The 26,101-nt window shown below is 35.1% G+C and overlaps 2 protein-coding genes across 6 annotated transcripts; one reads left to right on the top strand and one right to left on the bottom strand.

The window, feature by feature from the left end:
• Positions 1-3,066: 3,066 nt before the first annotated feature.
• Positions 3,067-5,920, bottom strand: LOC117104098 (40S ribosomal protein S15a). The gene is made up of 4 exons (XM_033244754.1): positions 5,747-5,920; positions 4,305-4,384; positions 3,690-3,775; positions 3,067-3,246 (listed from the first exon to the last, which is right to left on the bottom strand). The coding sequence occupies exons 1-4, from the start codon at positions 5,904-5,906 to the stop codon at positions 3,153-3,155; spliced, it is 420 nt and encodes a 139-aa protein (XP_033100645.1). The 5' UTR covers positions 5,907-5,920; the 3' UTR covers positions 3,067-3,152.
• A 548-nt stretch (positions 5,921-6,468) lies between these two features.
• LOC117104106 lies at positions 6,469-25,799 on the top strand. 5 transcript variants are annotated; one of them, XM_033244766.1, is made up of 26 exons: positions 6,469-6,582; positions 7,443-7,610; positions 8,165-8,311; positions 8,442-8,609; positions 8,940-9,321; positions 9,932-10,092; positions 10,944-11,115; positions 11,893-11,971; positions 12,143-12,240; positions 12,781-12,848; positions 14,175-14,192; positions 16,596-16,728; positions 17,314-17,357; positions 17,697-17,933; positions 18,194-18,393; positions 19,067-19,193; positions 19,797-19,856; positions 20,046-20,102; positions 20,491-20,673; positions 20,942-21,121; positions 21,742-21,871; positions 22,267-22,349; positions 23,292-23,365; positions 23,604-23,655; positions 24,049-24,227; positions 24,953-25,799. In XM_033244766.1, exons 2-26 carry the CDS (start codon positions 7,470-7,472, stop codon positions 25,158-25,160), a joined length of 3,381 nt encoding a protein of 1,126 aa, XP_033100657.1. In that variant the 5' UTR covers positions 6,469-6,582; positions 7,443-7,469; the 3' UTR covers positions 25,161-25,799. The 5 variants fall into 5 exon arrangements, with proteins under 5 accessions (XP_033100657.1, XP_033100658.1, XP_033100654.1 ...); XM_033244767.1 differs by lacking the exon at positions 14,175-14,192 and adding an exon at positions 14,829-14,837 and having other exon boundaries at positions 8,940-9,330; positions 9,935-10,092; XM_033244763.1 differs by having other exon boundaries at positions 8,940-9,330; positions 9,935-10,092.
• The last annotated feature ends 302 nt before the right edge of the window (positions 25,800-26,101 follow it).

Below are 26,101 nucleotides of genomic sequence, written 5' to 3'. Positions count from 1 at the left end.
TTTTCATACATATCTGGATCTTCCCCTGATAGACTTGATTAAATAGTAAGTCTACAACAATTAATAGAGACAGGGTATTCAAAGCAAAGTGATTCGACCTTTTAACTTTTTTAGGTCTGACGTGGAGCTCTAGAAAACACTCAGCTGATTAATAGATCTTTATTGTATGGGCAGCCCAATATATTCTACTGCCTCTATTATACTGCCCTCATTGGCACCTTCAAGATCATGAGAACTTGTTTCTGTAAATATTGGTGATTGTTTTAATATAATTTAGGTTGTATTTTGTTTGATGGTAATACTATGTACTTCTTGGACATTGACCAATTTTACATTTAATAGAAAAACCAAAAAAGTTTTTCTCTTGTCCTTTGTATTCAATGTAAAATACATTAGTGATAGTTTACATGAAGTTAAGTGGTATTTCACCAGGTTTTTCAGTTCTCGGTAACAAGCTGTAATTTGGTGGTGGTTTATAATAAATAGTTTTTATTTTGCTCTTACGTTTGTGCGATTTCAACCCTTTGTGTTTCTTTAGTTAAAATGGACAAACTTCTACATAGAGAATGACCAAACAAGTTTTTGGTCTGTCCTGGTTGCTTTTTGTATTCAATGTAAGTTTAACTGAAATGTATACATTAAATAAAAATAAAATAGAGAATTAGTATTAGTTAATTGAAGTTGATTAGTTTTTTAGTTCCACCAGCAGCAAACTGTAATTATTGATGATTATTTATAATGTAGGTTTTATGTTGCATGTTTGTGCAGTTTTAACTCTTTCTTTGGTAAAAATAGACCAATTTTACATAGGGAAAAACCAAACATGTTTTTGATGTTTATCATAGTTTACACCAGCACCAAACCTCGCTTCTCTTGATGGTGATCAAGAAACCTGGAATCCAGGCTAAAATTTGATTTTGTTATTTTGAAGCTTTTCAACAAGTGTAACTTTTGTAATTGTACATCCCAAAACCAACATACTGTCGATACTATGTTGAACTGAGTAATTGGCCTGAATGTGGTAGTACCGTAAATGCTAAGCGCCGCACCAAACATGATTTTTTTCACTAAGCGCCGATCTTGAATAAGCACTGAGATCAAGAGTATATATATCACCCTGTGTGTAATGAAACACTTTGAGAAACAGGATTTTAAATACAATGTATACAGTGTTATTTATTCATTTTAACACTGTACTGTGAACATTGTGCTAAAACGAATAAATAACAGTTAAGACACAAACATTTCTGTATAAACGTTTATTTACGATGACGTTGGACCTGATAGGCCTACCGAACTACAGCAATAAAAAAATAAATAAGTGTCACACCAATAATTTTTATAAGCACCGCTCTTGAATAAGCGCTGCACTGAAGCCTCCAAAAATTTTATAAGCACCGCGGTGCTTATTCAAGCATTTACGGTATAGTACACTTTAAGACAGAGAAGCCATAATACTTTTAATCGTAACATTGACAGTAAGTGAATTTCAGTAAATGACCCATCATTTTAAAGCTGATGAATTTAACATTAAAACTTCACTTTTCATTTTTTGGTCACTAATACAGGTTTTGGGATGACAAGCCTCATCTATGTTACTGTACTCAGTTTTTTGTTAGTTTGCAAACTTGTAGCATTCCAGTTTATATATCAAGCTAGCTTTCAACAAATGCAACTTTTGTGATGTTACTTTGCAATTAAAAAATTTTAGTACAGCAGTAATAAAAATCCAGTATATTAAAATATTTTTTACAAATTTACATTTTGTAATATTTCTATCAAAAAATATTTTGGAAGAGTTATGAAACTTGTGACTTCAAATGTATGGAGTTGGTTTACATATGAATAAAATAAAGGTTATTTGATCTTTTCATTTGCAATTTAGTGTAATAATATGGTTCATCTTAATTTGAATTGTACCTGAACATGCCTAAACATGGTCATGATGACATCACATCATGAACATGGGTATAAAAGTTTTTTTGTCAAAGATAATTTGATAGTCTGGACAGAGCTTTGGTAAACATAGAATAAAGTTTAAAAAGTTCACTGCCATAAATATTTAGCTTTTAACTGTCAAATAGAATGAGAAACCAACATTTGAATAATACAGTACTGTACATTCCTATAATTTGCATATTATAGAACTACATTTAAACTTTAGGTGGGACATGAGTAAAGCATTTGTATATCATTGAATTTTTTTTTTTATCTGTGACTGCTGATATCTGTGGTTCTTTTAATTTAGCATTTCAAATGACTGAATTTTGTAGGGGTTTTTTTTCCCTATTTTTTAGGGTGGCAGTAGATTAGCTAAATTAAGCCACGTTCAGACGGCCTTCCATCTGAAGTAGAGTTATGACAGACGTTACATTTGTTGCATGCGTTACTTCCGGCAAGTGTCCACACGATGCCTACAGAGGACATAATGTTCTTTTTACTTTAAAGCTAGTTCAGAGCTAAGAATGAAGCAAATTTTCCAGAAGCAAGAAATCGTCCCTCCGACAATTATTTTGCTTATTCTTAAAATTTTAAACAATCATGAAAACATTGTGTCAACAAAGGTTTACACATTAGAGTAAATGTTATTTTGGCACTTATTTTATCTTTTGAAAAAAATTAGATCGTAATAAAAGTCATATTTACTTGCGAGCTCTGAAAAATACAGTACAGTAATTGCGTATACACGGCGCTACTCTGAGTGCGTATTCCTTACATTCCGTGTATGTGGAAGTAGCACACTTGCTCCTGAGAATTAAAGTAAATCGTATGCGGTAACTTAATAAAAAGAGCGTCTTAACAAGCACTCCCCAGGGCTTGTGACAAGTAAACTGCTACTTCAAAGCCTACTTCTAACTCGTCTGAACTTGCCTTTAGCAATTCCAATTTGTCTGATTCTTTAGTGGTAGTAGCTAATCTGTATTTTGATTTTGTTGAGTTAAAATAAAAAAAATATTCTTCAAATACCAAAAATCAGAATTGTTATTTTTGGTCTGTGACTTCATGAATGTTGATAATTAACTAAAATAAGATTATTCAATTAAAAAAAAATGTACATAAAAAATGTTTCACTTTCACCAAGCCATTTATTATACTTTTCTGTACAAAAGTTTTAGTCACAGCCGATGTTAATTTACTAAATCATACAATGTTCAGAAAAAGAATCCAAGAATTTTGCCTCCAACGTGTTTCCTCCTTGCTTCTTCATGGTCCATGATACCACAGGATGTTGTGAGAACGAGATATCTGCGAGAATGAGATAGAGAAATGTTAAATCTCAAGTGTCAATCAAGGCAGGCTTCAAACTTTATAAAAAATGTGGCACTCCTAAAAAGTAATGGGAAGTAATGAGTTGTAATGGCTGTACACTTGTATCAATGATATTATAAATGTAATAACATTCATACTGCCAACATATGTATGTTAATGGCTGGTAGGGAAAGAACAAACAGCAAAATATGAGTGTTCCCCCAAGGTCATTAAAGTATCATGGCATCTTGACAAATCAAGACTTTAGGGGTGAACACTGCAGTAGGCAAAGATAAATGGAAAGACAAAGGAATATAAAGTTAACTGTGGGAAATGCATCTTAAAAAGACAACATAAAAAGTCACAAGCCATTACATATACGCAAAATGAAGGGCGGTTATACAGGATGGCATTCTTGAAAATAGCAAATTAAAACTTACCCAAATTGTCTAGATGGTAGGAGGTTGTTTGTCCACTGTTCCACAGATCGAATTGATACATCAAAGCGAGGACTGATGACACCACACTGAGGAGATAAAATAAATTTAGTTTTAGTAATAAGCTGTCTTTTCTGACCTCATTCACAGAAAAGATATAATGCTCTATGATCTTTTTAAAAATCAACTAGAATACAGAATGAAATACTGGTGGATAATGCCAAGTTGTGTTTAGAGAACAGCTTAGCTCAGTCGGCAAAACAGGTGGTAGAAACTGTGTGAGCGCTGAACCGTGGAAATCTCTTGGTCCCCGGTTCAATTCCCATCACTGCTCTCCTTGTATTTCAGCTGAAGGGCTGAAATACATGTTACGATAGCGCACTGTCTTTCGGATGCGACGTTTAAGCCGTTCATCCTTTGTCCATTATGGCGTGTGTGCACGTTGAAGCACACAGTACACTCTTCGGAAAAGTGTAGGGGATTGTCTCCCGGTGTACTACCCACTCCCCACCAGAAGGACCCCACTGGAAGTAATACTTCTTCAGACTTTTATGGGCTATCCTTGGTTTTTACACCTAAAAAATCCAATTCTATCTTATGTGCAAGTGTATCGATTACCTTATTAATTCTACCATTTAGATTGACAACAATCTTGCCAGCTCTGTGGTCGTCAATAATTTCAAATTCACCAATGTACCCTGCAGTGAAGAAATTTAAATTTTTTAAAATTGTAACACCACAAATTTATACTAAGCTTAGTTCAATGAAATTACACCCCAAACAAGTGGCAGGAGTCCCAAGTTGAAAGAATCCATATGTCTAGGAGATTTGTTAACTTTCTTAACACCTAAATATATTCTGCTATGGGCTTACGGAAGACAATTGAGAATACAGTATAAAAACTTGATAAAAATATGTAAATATCGTGAATTTACTGGAGATGGTTTACTTTCTGGGAGATTCTTGCGACACAACACGTAAATACTAATATTAATAAAAAGTGCTAAATAAATTGTTAATTTCAATAAACATATCTTCTCTAATTGAAAGTTTCTATTAAGAAAATAATTGTGGATGTTATTTAGTTGCATTATTAACACTTCCTTTAAAACTTGGGGTTATTAAATTCTTTATTCCTAATCAAATCAATTTACAGATAAAACTAACTTTTTAAAATGTTTAAAGTGGATAATAATAATATTAAGTTAGTAGCATGATGCTATGCTTCTATGCACTTCACAAAAAAGTGAAAAAATTGACAGCACCTTCATGAAACTCTATAAAATGAAGGCCTGGAAGTAGTAAAAATATTTCAACCAAAAAAAAAAAAAAAAAAAGTAAACATGGAAATATAACCTAACATAACATTGGAAATCTTGAAAATGAAAGGTGAAGGTAAGACAATTTGAAGATAAAATTTATAAAGTTTATGATAAAATTCAAAGCATAAATAACTTATAATAAAATTCAGAAATATGATAAAATTGATGAATAATAAAAAAAACTGATGAAAATGAGGATTCATGATTCACTTTATTCATTTGTTTCTTAACTACTGTACAAGTGCCGGGAACCAAGGAGTCCAAGGCCTGTAATTAATTAAATTATTATTTAATTGAATAATATACAATAAATCAAAGAGTATTGAACTGCAAGATGTCCGACTCTTTGGGTTTCATGGAAACACAATCCTATCTCAAATTTTCTATCGCAAACTAGAGGCCGTTCTTCAAAAGAAAGTAAATGGTGTTTGTTTTGAGTGCCTTCTGCGTCTATAAAGCACATGTTCGAATTTCTAACTCTATTCAAATTCTAATATGCCAATATCTCAAGAAGCACACCTACTGTACTAAAAACATAAAATTGATTTGAATTGAATTCAAGAGCTAACTTTCAATGCCTATCTACAGTATGCCACGTCTAATCCAGCATATCGTACTTACTGTAAGCATAAAAAAAAATAAATAATGAAAAAAACAATTTAAAGAATGAATGTTAAAAAAAAATTAGTCCATTCCCAAATAAATAAAAATGGAAAATGGCAAATTTCAATCACTTACCATGCTTCATCATCACTGTAAGGAATTTTATGATGACCTTCGAGCTTGGTCGAATCATCACTTGGCGCTTGCCTCGCTTTTCAGCATTGCAGATGGAGCGGAGCGCATCCGCCAAAACATTCATTCGTACCATGATGGCAGCTGGAATAATAAAATTCATACGGTTCAAGATCCAAAAAACTAGACTGCCATATGCTTTATTTTTACGGCAGGTTGGCTACCTAGGCTCAGGCCCGCCCCTAGCCAAGTCGAGGTGTATGGTATAGGGCCTAGGCTAGCTAGGCCCCCTAGCCTGCCTAGGCGGCCTGCCCTAGGGCTAGGCCAGGCCTAGGCTAGTAGCACTTAGGCCTAGGCATAGGCCTATATTAGGATATTCTACCGGTCTAACTGGTTTAACAAGTCGTAGGCAAAATAGTACCAGATAGCTTGGCAACCTATGGTTTAGCATTTTTTGCCAAAATAATATTTTGTTTGAGGGAGCTTTACGTCGTCAGTAACACTAATAACAGATACAGTGATAAATACACCGCATAATTTCATAATTTTCAATAAGAAATTAGGATTTTTACGCAAAAAAAACTACATTCAAAATATTATAGGTAAAACATACGTTCATATAATGTAAATATTAGTCGCAAATGCGTTTCTAAGCATACGATTTTAGTGGATAAATTTAAGTGAGTAAATTTTACATACGGACCTGTGAATGCCGATTTCTAAGAGGAAGTTCACAGGGTTGACGGGATTGTATTATGACCGCCAGGTCAGGAGAGTTCATTAATTTTTTGTAAACAACATTGTTGTAGCAACGGAGTGCGGGTTACAGTATTTTTCATGTAACTTACATGTTTTTATATCTTGCTATGCCTACTTCTCTTCACATTTGTTAATTAAGTAGGCTTTAGGCTTGGTAAATTTTAAAACTAGGCGACTAAACTATTGTAATAGGGCAGCTAGCTAGCTAGTTAGTTAGTAGGGCCTACACTCGTCACTCTCTGCTCATTGACATTGATTGGATGGAGGGATCGGGAGGGAGTAAGGAGGCTGCTCTAGCCTAGTCTACTATCTAGGAGCCTAGCTCTAGCATAGCTAGAGCCAGAGGCCCTAGCTATGCCCCTGCACTGGTCCAATCGGCTTGCACCTGCCTGGCGAGTCCAAAAACAAATTTTGAAAATATAAATATAATTATATTAATTTTCCACCAATCCATCTCTCTGACTGACCGTCCCCAATGCTTTATTTTATTCATTCTTTCTAGGCCTAGGCACTATGTATGTATGTTTTCTTAGTTTCTAACTTATATCTGTCACTTTTTCTTATTAATTCATCTTTCAGGGCTGTCTTGCATGTGCATAGTAGTGCGGACCTTTCTTTATGTTAAAAATTTCATATTTCATCCATATGGAGTATTATTGGAAATTATTAGTATGCACCTCAGTTCAGTTCAAAAACAAAACATAGGCCCTATTCATTGTAAACAGAAGTATTTAGTTAGATAGACAGGTACACTTCAATAAACTATGCAAGAAAATATTACCAAAATAAAAGCATACATTAAAATAAAATAATGCAAAATGTTTGATACTAATAGTACAAAAACTGAGTTTCTGCTTCTTCATACTTATTACACACTGGGCTATCAAAGGCCATCTGGGAAAAAAAATGCTTTTGCTATGGAACATTTTGTTTCCTACAGGTGTGGTTTATCAACGTATAAATCGTGATGACTACATTAGAGGAAGCTAGTCGGACGTGTAAGAGGAATCGAACATTTGTTGGACGCCCTCAACCCATAAGGAGTGGCATTAAACTTACAAAAGTGAAGCCTGCGGCAAATCGCTCAGATTTTCTGCTGGATGATCAGGTATATGGATAAAGATGTGAATTTGCGTCAGGAAAATATCATGGGAGTGATGTTTTGCCCTAAATGACGTGTTATCGTACCAAATACTCAGTACGTCCCCAAATACTAGTGAAATAAGCTTGGTGGTCTAGTGGTTAAGACATTAGGCTAGTTACCTGGAGGTCGTGGGTTCGATTCCCACTTGAATACCTTTTCGCTAGTATTTGGGGACGTAATGAGTATTTGGTATAACATGTCAGGAAGGGAAAAACATCACTCCCAGGTATATAAACTTGAAATTAAAACAAAATGTAGACAGGGACATCTGCTGAGGTGGATCCAAAGGGTACAGGTGGAATGATCACACTCCTAAATGATAAACTATGTCCACACAATCAAATTTAATGTTACAAATGAATGTGTTATGCCCATATTTAGGCATATGACATCATCATGCCCATATATGGGCTCATCATGCCCATATATGGGCTCATCACACAAATTTGTCACATAAATTGTGATAGTGTGTACAGAGCTTTATAGTCTGATTTCAATATTTCTTCTTTGGAGAACAGATGTTCCTTGTGAAAGACCTCCAAGATGCACTGGAAAATGCAATAAATTGCTATGGAAACGCTAAATCAGAAGATGATAAGGTTCTCAGCAAAATTAAGATCGATGACCTCAAAGCTAAATGTGAAGAAATGGTTCTTGTATTAAAGGTATGATAAACATTGTTAAAACAAATTAATGTGATAAAGTGATTTTGTTTTGTATTCCTGTATTTTGTATGACATCATTTAATTGATGACATCATTCATTTAAATGACATAATTTCTGTTACATTTTTAGGTTGTTGACAAGATCAATCGGGAGTTGATGTATGCAAGAGTTGAGCTGACAAGAGCAGCAAAGGTGGGACGTCACGTCCAAGTGGCCCGAAAGAGAGTTGCCTGGCTTGAGGATCGGAGAGAAAAACTTCTGATGAAATACAGAAGACCACCATCATCCAGGTTACAGGTAAAATAAAGATCTTCATTATTGATAACATTATATAACTAGAGCAGTCACTTCATAGAGTGCATACCTCCAGTCCTGTGCCTGAATGCAGTAATAACAATACGCAGGCCGTGCAAAATGGGCAAAACTGCAGCATACCCTCAATGAAATAATGGAATCGCCCATCATATTCAAGCACACTATTTTCGTGAATCCTACAAAATACCCTCTAGAAAATAATGAAATCGCCCATCGTAAAAAAGAACAGTGATAGACCATGAAAGTTTTTCAGTTTGGTCCATTTATAAAAACATGAAAATTACATTGTTATAATTCTTTATTCTGTTCCAGAAAATTGAAAAATCTGCCTTTCTTTCTGACTCTGATGAAGACTATCCAGCAAAGATTCCTACTACTGCAGATGCTGCTCTTCCAGACCCATATTCTTCCAACTACTGGCAGAACACATTCTCATCCCTTGATCCTGTGCTTCCAACTTCTCCAGTCTGCTACTACAAATCAAAGAATCCTGTTGATCATTCGCTTCCCCAATATGTCTTCCCTGAAAGTTCATTTAAAAGTATAGAGGTGGTGAAGGCCAGGCGTTTAAAGAAGAAGCTGCCACTAAAGCAGAGACCTAAAAGTGATGGAGCTGGAAGAGTGGTGTTCAAACCAGAGAAGTCAATACTGAAGTCATCCCAGAGTTCTAGAAGTTTTGGTGGTGGTGATGCTGTTGCTGAAAGTATGATATTTTTTTAGAATCAGCTGAAGACCACACACAGTAAACATGAATGAGCTTTGAACATTTCTTGTCGTAGTGCATTAGGATGAATACCTCTGTATTCTGAAATTTTGAATGGACTTCAGTTCCTTCAAGAATTAAAGTTTTGATGGGATGTTTGTGTATTTAGGATGTATAGTAATATATCAAATGACTAGTATTATTAATTTCTTCTTTATTTGAAGATTCTACAGCCACCAGATTTTTTCTTATAAATTAGTACATACACATTATGCATGGCTTACTGCAGTAGATGGATTTAGTTGGTGTAAACACTGAGGCTAACCCACGAAAGTCTGAAGAAGTCTTATTTCTAGTGGAGTCCTTCTAGTGGTGATTAAGAAGAACACCGGGAGACAATCCCCTACTCTTCTTTGTAGAGTAAATTGCATTCTTGAATCTGCACATGGGCCTTAATGTTTAAACGTCTCATTTGAAAGACAGTGCGCTATCGTAAATTTGTATAAATATACAGTAACCGGGTATATTTTGTCCTTTGTTACGTTTACAAAGTAATAAGTCTTGTTATGTTAATTACATTTTTTTTTTCGTTTGTACTGTATAGTTGGTGCATCCCAGTACAGGGAGCAAACAGAGGTGTCAATCTACCCACAGAACTCAGTGACAACTGTTAACACCCCTGAAGTTTATTCAGAGATTAGTGACAGCAGACCCAGCACCAGACATCGTAGTAAAAGGCAGCTTGCTTCCAGTCAGCAACAGGTGTGGCATATATGTCATTATGTATCTTAAAAATATCTAAGATCAACTTAGAATTTGCACCAAATTGCCCTGTTCATCTGGATGCCAGCAGGGAACCTATCCCCTGGACTAAAGCAGAATTGCCTTCCGTGATTGTGACCAGGACCTTGCGAGCCTTAATATCCACCTAAAATTGTCAGACATTGTTACTTGTACTTGGTACAGTACTTCTAATAGAGCTTATTCTTTGCAATTACAAACCACTGACTACCCTCCACTATAATGAATATTTCCTTCAAGTACAGCCTACCCCAACCAAAATGAACATGTTTTCATTAGTCATAGACCAAAGTAAATCAATTTTAATGAAGGATAAAAAGATTAAAATGAAATGAGTGCAAAAACTACCAAACCCAGCCCTTACATGACCAAAACTCAATTGAAAATACACTAGGTTTAAAGGCTGGCCTTAAATTGTCTCACAGAGTTGAAGTTCTTAATAGAGGGAGGCAGGATGTTCTCTGACCCTCCGTCAGACAAGCCCTGGCCCCCAGAATGTATATTCTATGAAACCACCACTGACCATACACAATCATATACTGTAGTACTACTAAAATGCAAACAAACTTAAACATTTTTTGCCATAATGATCTGCTATAAATATCTTGCTAGACATCTAATAAAATATATTTTAATGTAGTACTACTGTAAAGCCCTGTTGACAAAAACATGCGACATGACTAAATATGGTCATGATGACATCACATCATGACCATATATAGGCACATCATGACTATATATGGACATGCAACAGTTTATTTGATAGTGTAGACAGAGCTATATGTATATATATATTGTCTTTTATAAATCAGAGGACAGGAAGTAGAGGCAGTGATGGTGGTGTGTTCATTACTGAGGGTACAGAGGAGGATTTGGTCAAGGTTCTAAGGAAGGTGTCAGTGATATCGCCTCAGAGGTCAGATGAAGAAGAGGAAGATGAGGATGATGAAGATGCAGAGGAGGAATTTGATTTGACAAGAGGAGGTAAAAATCGGGTATTTTCAATTCTTGTGACCTTACTAGTCTGACCACACTATCAAGTGGTATGTGAAATGTCCGTGAAATTCCCTTATAACAAAACATAGTATAAACATGATGATGTCAGTCGTTACACCTGTTTTGGGCATAATGATGCTATATCACTCCCATATATAGGCATGATGATGTTATGTCTCATTAATATATGGAGATGATGATGTCATATCACACCCGTATATTGCATAGGCATGATCATGTCGTATAACCCATATGGGCATAATAATAATAAATAATAATAATAAGATTTATAAAGCGCACAAATCCACTGCAGTAGTGCTCAAGGCACTACAGGAGGAAGGAACCAAAAATTACCATGAACATGAAGCTACAAGAAAAGAAAGACCACACCATCACCGCACCGTTTACAGGCAATTTAAGGCACAGGGGCCTGCCTATTCATTACTCACAGGTGCTCAAATAATGGGAGTATCTAATGTCATATCACACTTATATTGGCATGATAATTGTCATATCACACCTAAGGTATGATGATGTGATATCATATCCAAATATAGCCACTCATACAGGGGCTTCATGATGTCATATCACACTTACATATGTGCTTGGTGATGTCAGGGGTTTGATGATGTCATATCACACTCATATATGGACAAATGTTTACAAATAATAGCCTGTTTGGGTGGATCACCTATGGTGTAAACTTATATAATTCAAACTTTAGTATTTCTTTGATTTTAACATAATTATAATTTTGTTTTACAGAACTGCAACCACCGCCCTCTAGAGGGCGAAGTGTGGCAACAGATGCAACAGACGAATATTGGATGTCAGATCACCACCGGTATGCAAGCAGACAATTCAGCAGCACCTTATATTTCCATTCATTCATTCATTCAAATCAAATAATGCTTTTAATGAAGTCTTTTGATTTGATGATCTTCTTTTTTCTGTCTATCTCTGTCCCCTGTCTACCTACAGTATATAATGTGTTTGTTTTTATTGTCTTTTGTAGATTTGAGTACAACCAGTTCGTTGATGCATTAATTAAGGACAATCCTCGATCTTACCACTCTCTTGGTATTGCGGTGCAGTCTACGTTCATGTCTCCAGGTATGGCTCACTATTTATGGAGGGGGGGGGAGGGGTCCCTTCCTAAGTCTCATGCGAGTTATGGGAGTTTGCTTAGAAATTGGTACACTCTCTGCACTCTCTTAAGCAACTAAAAATCTTCCAAAAACTAAGACCGGACCCTCAATGCGGCTGAAGGTTATTGGACGATGCGACTCTGTGAGAAATGCAATGCGATGATGCGTGCACAACTGATCGTTTTTAACTACGATTTGTTCAGACTGCTATCGACAAACAGCAGACAGTGTTACATAGTCTAGCACTCACAGGGAGCGGATATTGGATTCGTTGTGCGACAGTCTTACGATCGTCGTATGTTGTGGTGCATTGAGTGAATGCAGCAAAACACAATTACTGTAGGTGTCACGTGTGTTTATAAAGCTCATAAAATCAGATCTCTTGTCTGCGGTTATTCGCAACTGTTTATGACCCACATCTGTATAAGCATTCTAAGACAAAAATTATTCTATCAATTATGTTTTTGTTACTCGAATCTTTCATTATTGTTTATGTTTCATGCAGCCAATACAGGTGGTCCTGAGTTGCCTTGGTTAAATGGTGTTACAGCTGGAAACATGGGTGATGCCCAGGTGAGTAGAGAGGTGTTCTACCTACATACAGTACATGTCCATTAAGGAAGTGTGATTGTGAAGTTGCTAACACTCCTAGAGATGGCACTACCTACAGTGCCTACTTATTTTAAAAGAAAAGATACTGAGAGTAGAAGGTGTTTATTAAGAAGAAGTAGTTGGTAGGAGGAGTGGCAAGTCTTGGAAACATGCCACCAATACACGTTGGAACTAGAGGTTATTAGTGGGACAAATGTACCTACTGTAAGACACATATATAGTCACTTGGAACCAGGGGCGTGGTGATGAAGTGAAATGTGCTAACTCCGGGTAAATGTGTGGTAATTTAAATACAATATTTTCTTTATTAATGGTGATGCATTGGGAAATTAGAAGTGATCACTTTCGCATGAATAAAAAAAAATCTTTATAGATATGTATAAAATTAATGCATGATTTTGTTTTCCAAACTATTTTTTATGTTTATAGTTTTATAAGTTTTTTGTTACTTAAATATCAAATACAGATATCCTCTTTTTTATTTAAATCATCTAACACAAAATCAAGGCCTTTTAAGGAGTAGATTATGTAGAATTGACAAAAAATGGGAAAATAATCACAAGTAAAAAATAAACCTAATACAGTGAATGTAAAGTAGATATACCGTATACTCGAATAGAAGCCATGGGCCTCTTTTTTTGCAAACTTTGGATGGGCTTCTTTTCAAGATGGGTTTCTTTTTGAGGCTACTTTAGCAAAGTAAAGCGGGAGGCTTCTTTTCAAAATGAATGCTGTAAATTTTGGAAATTACTACCATAAAACAATAAATAGGGCCACTGTAACATCAGTCTACATCAGGGAGTGTATTAACAGCATAAAATTACCTAAACTACAGTATAAACCAAGTACGTGTTTTGAATTTATTTTGTTTCTTTGAAATTAATTTACATTGTATGTACAGTACTGTACTATCTCAAAAAAAGCCCATGCTCTTTTGAAAAGAATCCCATGGGCTTCTTCAAGGCTACTTTTGCAAACTAAAGAGGGTTTGAATTCGAGATGAGCTTCTTCTTGTGATTAAGCCCATTGGGCTTAATCACAAGAAGAAGTTTTTACAGTATATAAATAAACGATAGGATAAATAAGTAAAGGTAAGAGTAATTAAAGAGTAAGTATCAGACGTATACAATAAACAAAGAATAGAATTCTAAAAAACTATTTGCCTAATCCTAGAACACTGAATGAAATTTGAAAAACAGATTATTTAACTTATTTTTAATATATGAATGAATGTAAAGCATATATTTTTCTGTATTTTAATGCTTTATCAAATCACTACTAATACAGAGTTGGGAGACTGTGACAGTAAGTTGGTAATATACAGCATTTGCAATCATCTACCACAAGAAGAATCAATTGTCATTTCAAAACCTTCAGTTCATTAAAATTTTGAATGGTGTGTTTCATCAAAAGTTCAACCAATCATACACTGCCTGCCACATTTCATAGACACCTGACAATTACCTGGAAAACATATAGCAAAAGATAGTGCATATAAGAAAAACCTTATCAGAGAAAGAAGTAACTATTAAAAAGGATATTTCTCAAGATGTTTAGGTGTCGGAATAGAAGCTTTAACTGATGATTAATCATTTTAAGTTTTCAAACAAAATGTTATTGAGTTACTCGTGTGAGCTACTCAAGCAAAAACAAAGTATATACTAAGTTGTACAAATAAACTTTACAACTAAATGACAAAAGCATATTTACAAGGTGCAGTTGAAGGTTTAATCTAAATTCTATAAGCTCGGAAAATTTATTTCACAAATTTTAGTTTGAATTTCTTTTTACTGTTTTTGCTTTACCATCTGCTTTGTTAATTTATAATTTTTTAAAGTACTGCATTTTACTTTGCATACTTAAAAATCATTTTGTTGTACTTTTTTCTATTTGCTAAACTGTTGCATTCCTTGCATATTACCATCAATACCATCATATAAGCTGGAAGGAGTAAGTATTGTTGTAAAGATTTAATGTTGTTAAATTATTTAGCACCCAGTGGCGGATCCAGAAATTCAAAATGGATGGGGCCCAGGGAGAGATTTTCATAGATGGAGAGTCTAGACCACATCATGTTTGAGACTGAAGTAAAAAAAAAATATTATTATGGAACCTCTAGATGGCCAGATATGGCACTCTCAGAGTCTAAATTTGATTTTTATCTTTTCTCCATTTTTTAAAATAATTTTAAAATTTTTAGGGAGGAGGGGTGGGCTTGGCCCCCTTGAATCCGCCACTGGCACCATAAGCCCAACGCACACTAGAAATATTTGTACTGTATCATTGAAATTAAAAACCTAATAATGAATGCTGTTTTCTTGAAATGGCCACCAAGATACAACCTTGTTTCTCTAACATGAGATATCCTTTCACTTTTAGGCACAAAGTTTGTAGTTGTAGTAATGCACTGAATACACGTTTGTCTTAAAATTTCCATCAATCAACCAGTCAATAATTTATACTTAGTCCATTATGCGAGATTAATTTTCTATGGCGCTCAGAAAATGCATTTGAGAAAATGTGTGTTTTCAATCTGTTCTTGAAAATCTGTATACATTTGTCGTAGGAGACATTGATTGTAGGTGACATTTGTCTTATGTGACATTTGTCTTGGGTGACATTTGTCATAGGTTACATTATTCATAGGTGACATTTTTCTTAAAGTGCATTTTACTACAAGCTTTGCATGCAAAAGCACCGATGATGTGATGTGTGACATGTTGTTAATCATTTAATCACCACATTAGCATGTTCACGTTACATTAATTAATTCTGTGGGTGTACAAATTTAATTTTGAAAGATTGTTATATGAATTTTTATGCTGAAAATAGTGTTACTATAGCAAAATAACAGATAAAAAGATATTTACTAAAAGTTTTCATATAATTTCACATATCAGATAAATTCAGCATATCTGGTCATAAGATGCCATTAAATAATTTCCTGTTACCAGATTTAATAAAGTTTAGTACGAGTAATCACAATCAGATACTTGCAGTGATCTTTAACAAAGCCTGGCATTTGCTGCACCCAATGGTTGTTGCCCGACATGATTCTACGTAGAACACAACGCGACGATGCATGAGCAACTGATCGTTTTAAATGACGATCCGTTGAGATGACCACAGACGATCAGCAGACGAGTGCCCGGCTTTTACAAAACAGTAGTTTTATGAGGGTGGTATAGCTAAGTCAAGTTTGCTGATAGTAGCCACTCTGTGATATTCCTGCTTCATAAATTTTCGCTCAAATTGTGTCTAAGCTGAAGGGAAAAAATCCATCAGTGGCTATTGGAAGACACGTTTGAACTGTTTGTCCAGAATGCTTTATTATTCTTGGTATCTTTATTTAAAGTGAAGGATGCGCAGTATGTTTAAATTTTAGCATCCAAATTGATTCATATGTGCTAATAATGTCAGATAATAGATAGGATGTGACTTCCTGTCTCTAAATTCTTCCGCCGATGCTCACAACCTTATCTAACAAAAAATACATTTGCAGCAAAAGCTGAAGTATTGTACTTTTTTTTGTAACTTGTAAAAAAACCCTTCAAAAAACAACAAAAAACAAGAATTGTGTGCACATTTAAGAACTTTATAAACCTATCGAGTTTGCCATACAGACTAATAACCAACTGTAATCAAACAAGATTTATACCCAATGAAAGAATGATGAAGATGATTGATATTCATATTTTATTTCTGTAGAAAATTGCTCTGGACAAACTATCAGAGAGAATTCACAAGATGTACAGTAAAGTGGAAGATGCAGCAATGCAGTCCGCTCAGTTGGCGCCAACACCGGTAGAAACAGAACCCACATTATTGACTACAGTGGAAGGTGACTGTTTTGATCCCAATAAAACGATTGTCTAATTTTTACATACTTTTGTGAAAAATGTGCTGGCAACCATGCCATCATTATGTAGGAGTTACAAAATTTATTTAATTACCTCTGCCTTGTTTAATATTATGGTAGTGTACTTCTACAGACACTGCAATCATAAAGTGGCATATCTACCTCACTGAAAATTTGCAAACAAATAACACCAAAATAGCACCTCTACCCCAACTTTTCAATTGTAGTACCCAGTGGCGATATCTAGGGGATGTGCGGGCCACACTTTACCCCCATTCTATTGAAAAAGTCTGAAGCAAGAAAAACCATGCATAAGTAAAAAAAATCATCTCATATCACCTTATGGTGAAACCTAGCATTCCTTAGTTAATCATCAAGCCCCTACTCCACCTTGCTCCACCCCTCCCCCTTTCAGGACTTATAGATATACCACTGGTAGTATTCCATACCACCTCCCACCATGTCAATACCTTTTGATATGGCACTGAATACAACAGGATTAGGATGTGGTAGCATACAGGTCTAGACATTGTACTGAATTATTATGTATTCTGCTTTGTTTTTCAGGTCGAATGAATGATTATCCTCAGAAACAAGGCTTTGAGAGCAAGGTGAGATTCATAATTATTTAATCAATATCAAAAAATATTTGTTTACATGAAATATGAGCATATATAATACTTATTAATCAATTATTTAAGTACTTAATTAGTTAAGGACACAGCCTTGTTGAAAATCTGTTTTTCACTGTGAATAAAGAATAAAGTTATTATTATTATTATTATTATTATATATTATACTATATATAACCAGTTAATTAATCAGCTTACAGATTCTGAGATAAACAATTCCTCAGAACACATTAATTGATTGATCAATCACATTATGTATCGTGTGTGACATGTAAATCATCACTATTTTATGATGTTGTCGATTTTTAATTTTTCTAGCCCGAGTCAACTAAGAGCATAAGAAGTGTAAGTGTAACTGCAGCAAACAACAATGAAACAACTTCAGATCCAGCAACAGAAAACCAAGCCTCTGAGGCACAATCTCAAACGCAAAAGATGAACCAACCTGAGGCAACTGTCTCGGATCACGTCAAACAGCAAGGGGCTGCAGGCCTAAGCCTGCTGTACCATCCACCAGCTATCCCAGCTCCTGAGGTGCTTCCACTCACTAGAACAGTAAGGAAATTTTATGCCTCTTTCTTTAAACCTAAACGACAAAGAATCTAGTACCACAGCGAAGCCCCCCCAATCCCAGTTACTGTTTAAGCATTTACCTAGGTCTTATGAAACAAGAAATCCTCTTTACATCCAAGAATACTGCAAAGGTTTTATTAACAGCACCATTTGATCAAAATTTCTCACACCCAAGTGTTGGTTAAGTGTTCTATAGTCTTTATAGAATTTTCATGTTTTTCTTTCTCCATTTATGATTTTAGAACCCAAGTAAAGTTTACCCTCGAATATCAAGTGACTGGAATGATGTTGACCCAGATCCCATACCTCCTACAATCCGATTGGTCAACCAGATGAATGTTGCTAAGGAAACAAGCCTGTTGCTGTACAAGAATAAGGAATCAAAAAGAACAGGATTTACTTTACCAGTGAAGAAAAAACCAGGAAAAAAATCACAAACCTTGTAAATACCAATAATTGTTTTGTTTTTACATTTTTGCATATTGTGTTATTAACATAAGCAATGCCTATTTGAAAGGTACTTCTCAAATTATTGATTGGTTGGTTGATTGATTGATTGATTATTTGATTGATATATCAATGAATTGTTGATTATAGTGTAATTGATATTTCTATCTAATGTGTCTTTTTGACTATTTTTAATCTTGCAATAAATTTCAATCATTAAAAGCAGAGCATGCTTTAAAAATTGTCTGAAAATAAATTGTATGATAATACAATTCATCAATTCAATGTAAAGGGGAAGAATATTTGTTGTTTATATTATTATAGTTTACATACATGCTGATTACTATACATCAAATATATAAACACCGGGGCAGATACGGGGGGGGGGGGGTGCATACAGTGTGATCGTGCCCACCCTAAATTGCATTATGAAAAATAATTGTATCATATTGTTGATATGAATTATTGTTGATTTGACAGTGCAATTTCCAGCCCCACCACAGCCCCAACCATAGTGAGGGCTGAGGTGGTCTGGACTGTCACGCACCCCCTACCGCCAAATCCTGCATACGCCTCAGAAACATTTGCATGCAAATGCAAATTACTGATTGTTTTTTTGGGTTTTTTTGCAATATGTTAATCACATGATAATTGGGGTTTATTTGCAGGAAAAATGTGAGTCTAGCGAACCATCCGATCCTGGCGGCCAGTAAAGTAGCAGCAATGATGGCCAATAGAAAAAGTGCCGATGCTCTAAAACTGGACAAGGACAGTCTGAAATGGAAGAGAATTGAGGTAGGCAAATCAGCTGAGTATTGCTAATTATCAAGGAGGTATACTCCTTGCTATTATCAATGAATATCACTGTTTTTACTTACTGTATATGCAGTTATCCCCTTTCACTAAACACCATGAATCGGTCAGGACACCAGGAGACATTCCAATATTTTTCTCAAATGGACGCTTAGTTCTTTCTCATGCCATTATATACAGGGGACAAGTAACCCGAAAACAGAGTAACCAGTGCCTTACTGAAGTATAATATAGCTACGACTGAATGGCAGGATTTAAACCAAGGAATCTACAGTATGTAATCCAAAGCCTGCAGTGATACTTGCTTCTCACCATCTAAAATCTACATGTAATAGGCCTATTCCAGCTAACGACTAAAATTGCATAATGATGAGTTTTGAATAAGGTAGAGACACTAGACACAAATAATGGACTATAAAAACCAATCTTCATCCTTGAAATTCTCTTAAACTGTACAAGAAACAAAATATTTGAGCATATCCTACCATAATTGAACAAATCTGACCATAATTCAACATATGAGTTAGCATGTCTATAACTTATTTACACGGTAATATTCATATTCTATTTTTATATTTCCTTCAGAATTTGATTTATGAGAAGTTGATATCAAAGAATATACAGGAGAGAAGAGATGCAGCAATGGTAATTTCTAAATATGTTATTTAAATTTTATCAGTCTGTAAACATGACCAATTTCAGCATACTCACAAATGGTATTCAATGCAGGATTCGAATCTGCCTTGTTGGTAGGTAGAATTTTAAGCCACAATTATATATTTATGTATTAAATGATTTTAATAATAATTTGTCTTGTTTATAATATCTTTCTAGCACTTAGGCTCTCTGCAATGTGTAAATGAAGAGGTGTTTGCTGCCCTCATTCAACGGGTAAGTACCCCAAATTCAAACATGCAAATATCCCGAATTTGCATTAAAGTTAGATTAGTTTGCAGAACTATTTGCCTGTATGCATGAGTGCAGAAAACATTTCTGATTGACACAATAAAGGTCGAAATGTTGACGCATGGCCTCCCTCTGTTTAATCGGAGTAACGTTCGTTCTATGTTATCGCTGATTGAGTCGAGGCATGTTTTCAGTGGAATTGTCTTGCCCAATGGCAGTTTTGGGACACTCGCTATTGGATAAAAATGAAATAACAATTTGAATTTGAAACATTTATGTATTATATTATGGAAAAATAATAATTTTTATAATGGGGTTTTTTTCTGTATATTTATATATTATTTTTTATTAAGTTTATTGTTTTTGCATTCAGGTTGAGGAAGACAAAGATGCCAAGGTTCGTTACTCAGCAAGTAAAAGTTTGATTAGCCTTGGGTGCTGGAGACCGGTGCCAATTGCAGCACTTCTGAATTATTTAAAATCATCTGACCAACCAATTCAGTCGGATATTGTGAAAACAATTATATCGGCAAGGAATGTTCATTTTGTTAATAAGGTAAGCTCATGATTAATATGGTTACAATTACAAAAACAAAAAGGAAAATGTGATTTTGTATTTCATATAATTTATTATTTAGTAGGAAAAAGTTTTACATTACTGAGAGGTGCCCGAAAATAACAGCTGAAGTGTTTTATGTGACTAATGAATTCTTTTTCTTTCTTTCATTTTTTTTCCTTTTGTTGTACCTTCCAAAAGGGAAACAACCCCCTTCCCTAAATGTGCCAATAGCCAATATCATTTTGCAGCTTATGTTTACTTTCAGAATCAGCCAGTCATGAAGGAGTTGATTGAAAAATTAAAAGAGTTCTGCCAGAGTGACTCTGCACCTGAGTTAGCATACAACAGTGCTGTGTGTCTTGGGTGTTTGTGTGAACAGAATCGAACAGCCAAGAGGAAATTACTTCAGAGCCTTCAAGACAAAGATTCAAACACCAAAGCTCAAGTATGCAATGATATTATCTAATCTAATAGGCCCCCACTTGGCACAGACAGTAAAGGCGACTGCAACCTCTCTGACAACAGAGATTGTCCCTTTAGCGAAGTCACAAATCAGCCAGCATGGCCGGCTGATCATAGTTGAGCGAGTAGGCCTAGACCTAGGTTTCATTTTCATTTTAGGCATCATTTGGCAGGTTCATTATTTGGTTTTTTTTACACCTCATAGAATCAGTGTATGAGGTGTATAAAACAAATTGACTGCTCTAGATTCGAGGGATGGCGAAATCTATAGCCCCTCGGTGATCGGCCTGAGGGAAGATAGTATACGCTGTCTCCACATCACCTTGGGACAATAGATTTCACCATTTACCTCATGAGCAGTTAATACTTGTGTTATATATTTTAATTAAGGAATGGGTGAATTTCCATTGTGACAAATTGCAATTATATTACTTCAGCAATATATAATAAGATTTTGGATGTTTGACTTCATCTTATATATAGGTATTACTGAGATAACTTAAATGTTTTGTGATCATCAATGCAAGATAAAAAAAAAACTGCTGTAAAACATCCTGACAAATACTGGATATCTCACACTATTGTTATTATTACATATTACAGTCACTGGAGATTCTTGTACGGCAAATGCATGCAACAGAGTCTGAAGTTATACAGACAATCCTGACACAACTGCAGACATCACCAGTTGGGCGACACAGATCTGCAGCTGCCAACCTCCTGATCTTCCTTGGTAAAAGTCATCTAAATTCATGTATTGACGATGTTCTTAAGCCTTTTCAGACAAAAACATGTGACATGCCTAAATATGGTCATGATGACATCACATCATGACCATATATGGGCACATCATGTCTATATATGGGCATACAACAGTTTTTGTCAAAGAAAATTTGATAGTCTGGACAGAGCTTTAGAATCATACTACAAATTCATTAATTTAAATTATTCATTGAAAAATAATGACCTGAGAATATTCAGTAGTATCCAGCAACATGTAAGAATAATGTTAATAAAGACCGAACCATGGTGTGAGGGCGACTTATTTCATCATGTTTTCTAGGCAGATACAGACATGAGTATTTGAGCTATGATAGTCATAAATCTTTTTGCATGTTTTTATTGAAGGCTCTGTGTGTATACCAACCCAAGAGGCAGCACAGAATGTGTTCAGTGTTCTCGAACAGAGACTGTATAATGATCCAGTGAAGGTGAGATCAACCAAAGAGTTTTGGTTTTTGCATCAGGTTAGATGCAATCTCTTCTAAAATATCAGGCTGTAACAGTCTACAGAACTGATGACCAGAATAAATGCTGTCTCTTATACACATCTAGATGTGTATAAGAGACAGCATACTCTACAATATATTTCCAACCGCAAAACCAATCAGCTTTCCCCCTAGCAAACACGCCCCTTGCAATCTCGCCCCCTTAAAAAACTCAATAGTAATAGATTTACAATGCTCGTGATGATAGTTATTTGATGATGATTATGACGGCGATGGTTAAGTCAGTGGCTGCAGCTGTCTCTTATACACATCTAGATGTGTATAAGAGACAGGATATAAAGATGACGGTGGGATGAATGGTCAATAGGAAACAGGAAATGCTTATGTGTGATTGGTTAATGATAGAAATGCACTCAACTTCCTACAGATAGCGCTTGCTAACCGATAGCGTATTCAAGATGTGTATAAGAGACAGGATCGAGACAACACAACCCTAGGGGGTCTGAGGGCATTTTTCTTTTTTGTTTAACTTTCCAAAAAGGGCAATCCACCCGTGTCCTTACACTTTCGTTTTTTGGGACTGTAGCGACAATGTCCAGGGGGGGGGGGCTTAGCGGAAAGGTTTAATCAGGGTGAGGGGGGCTTAGCGGAAAGGTCTAATCAGGGTGGAAAACTGATACTTCCAAGGTCCCTATGAGAAAACAATACTACCATTACATAAGAGGTGAAGGACTGCTACAGTACGTACCATTTTCAGCTAAAATCGGGTTTAAATAATATACAATTAAATTGGTTGAACATATGAGACCCTTCTTTGGCTTCTGCCCTCAAGACTTAAATAGCTCTACAAAATAGGTTTGTTCTGTAACTTGTATATATTGTCAAAATAGAAGTCTATGTTAACCCACTGCTTATCTGTTTCAGGATGTACGGGTTGAAATTGCTAATGCTATTACAGCTCTTGGTATGAAATCCTGGCTAATGGATATTGTAGAGAAGTAAGTTCATCATTATTATTAAATATAACTATTGTGTGAGCATACTTTTTACTTTGTTTTCTACTCACTGAATTGTATCGTAGGACATTATCCAAAAACTAAGTTTTTTTTATTTGCAAATCATCTTAAAAATGTCAGATTATAGGACCTATTAATACTTTGCAAATTGTATGAATATATTTAGTTTCATTAACAAATAATTTAAACTTAAAATAATCTATTATAATTTTTCTTACAGGCGTTTAGAGGATGACGATGATAGTGTTAGAACCAGTGCTGTTATATCAGTGGTAAGTTTTTAACATGGTAATGAATAAAGATAATATATTGTACTTTAATGCTAAAAAAGTCTAAGGGCATATAGCTGGCTGTAGAAAAATAACAATTTAATAATCACTTTATTTATTCATGAAACTCATTCAATAAAAAATATTATTCTACTATAAGATCATGATAAAAACAAAAAAAATGTTATAAAAATTTAATAAATATCCGAAAAAAATTAAACCAATACAATATTTACCAACAAACTAATAAAATAAACACTAAAAATATCATAAAATTTTTAAATTGTCGTCTTATAAAGCTAAACATGTTTTATACTATAAAAAAAAAATACTGTAAAAAGAATGCTAGAGCTCTGGGACAGCTAATACGATTTCTGTATATTATTCTCATCGTAGGGTGTTCTGGGAATGAAATCTGACAAGGTAATCCGTGTACTGATAGACATGCTAGAGCTGGATTCCTCAGAGTATGTGCGGTTAATGGTTATCAGGACATTTGCTCAGCTTGGTGTCGCCAGCATCAAGATCATGAGGTCTTTGAAGGACAAGGAAAGATCAGGAGGACCTCTTGGCAGGTATGTCATGTCTTGTATACTGTTTTTAAATGCAAGTCTCCCCATAATTAAAGACCCCTCCAATTAAAAACCACCTATTTTCAGCCCAAATAAATGTCTATCTTAAATAATATTTTTTTTTTTTTTTAAGCTGCTAAAAACCATAAAAAAACTGCACCCACAAATGGTCCTTAATTGGAGCAAGACCTTTATGTATAGAAGGATTGGAAATAAATTATATATGATCTTTACATATTTTATCAGATCTCACTGGATAAATTGTATGAGAACCTATAGGTGAATCCTATAAGACCTGATATGACAATTCCTCTAAGATTCCATCAGCCAAATTCTATAGGATTCTATATGGCAAATCATTCTTCTATTTGATATCAAAGTTTTGAAGGTATATTTGTTATCCTCTGTGCTGTGATATCAACTCCTGAAAGACATACTGTCACATGCATTTAAAGAAGACATACACAATACAATATGGATATATAGAGCACATAATGCAAAAAATCCTCTGTGTATTAGACCTACTGGTACGGTTTGTTTTGATATTATTTGATGCAATCCCTATGAACTACACCCTCAACTAATTATGGTTGGCCGTTGACTCGGAGGAGTTCTTCCACACTTTGGTTTAGCTCTATTTTTATTGCCGCTACTTCAGTGGCTGCCAAAGGCCATAAAAGACCATAAATTAATTTACAATCACAGCAATCTATTTTTATTTATTCCAGAGAAGCAAGCAATGCATTGAAGATCCTTCAAGGCCTAGGTTCACAGAAACCCCCAAAAAATGCAGGGTTACCCTCGCCATCAAGAAGCCCACATAGAGTGGCGAGTCCTAATAGGGCAGGTAGCCCAGCTCAGCATAGAAGTTCTGTAACCATGAGCAAGAACAGGAAAGACAAACACAAAAAGGCCATGTTCACACACACAATCTAACAGTTAGCATGATCCAGATAAATAACATGCCCTTGTGTTCATACAAGAAAATCCCTGATCCAGATATAAAGATGACGGTGGGATCAATGGTCAATAGGAAACAGGAAATGCTTATGTGTGATTGGTTAATGATAGAAATGCACTCAACTTCCTACAGATAGCGCTTGCTAACCGATAGCGTATTCACTTCCTGATAACAGTTAGCACTAACCAATCGGGTGTTCTCACATGCGTGTCAACGGTTAGGACTAGATAATGAGGCTGTTTGTGAAATCGTGGACTAGGTGCAGATAAATGAAATAGATTTTTGCAATAATGTTGCATGGTAAATTACCAGCACTACTCTCTCTCTTATCAGATACCACTGTACCATCTAGTTTACGAATATTCATAATTGAATAGAATAATGTTTCTCAAAACTTTAATCCTGCAGTCCACATAATTTTACTTGAGTTTAATTTCAGAACCATTCTGAAAAATGATACCTCATAGCAAAATGCTTGATCATTGAGGCTGTTTTAAAGATAAAACACAAGTTTTCATTATCATCATCACCATCATCATCATCAGCAAAATTTATTGTTATGTAAACCTAGTTTGCAATGTATAGTTTGAATAAAATATGAACTAAAGAACTTACATTGGTGTATGCAAAATCTTTTGCCGTAACACACACACACACACACACACACACACACTTTTAGTTTAATAGTCATGTTTGGTGCTATAACTGATAAAGTGCATACTGTTCAGGTCCAAAGAGGTGGTACAAGGAAAACCAATCAGCTTTCCCCCTAGCAAACACGCCCCTTGCAATCTCGCCCCCTTAAAAAACTCAATAGTAATAGATTTACAATGCTCGTGATGATAGTTATTTGATGATGATTATGACGGCGATGGTTAAGTCAGTGGCTGCAGTGACGATTAGATGATGATAGTAA

This window comes from Anneissia japonica, unplaced genomic scaffold (assembly GCF_011630105.1).
Source record: "Anneissia japonica isolate Jap-2015-1 unplaced genomic scaffold, ASM1163010v1 scaffold288183_len337429_cov161, whole genome shotgun sequence".
NCBI classification, from domain to species: domain Eukaryota; kingdom Metazoa; phylum Echinodermata; class Crinoidea; order Comatulida; family Comatulidae; genus Anneissia; species Anneissia japonica.
Note: the sequence above shows the minus strand (reverse complement) of the source record. Positions and strands in the feature narration are given on the sequence as shown.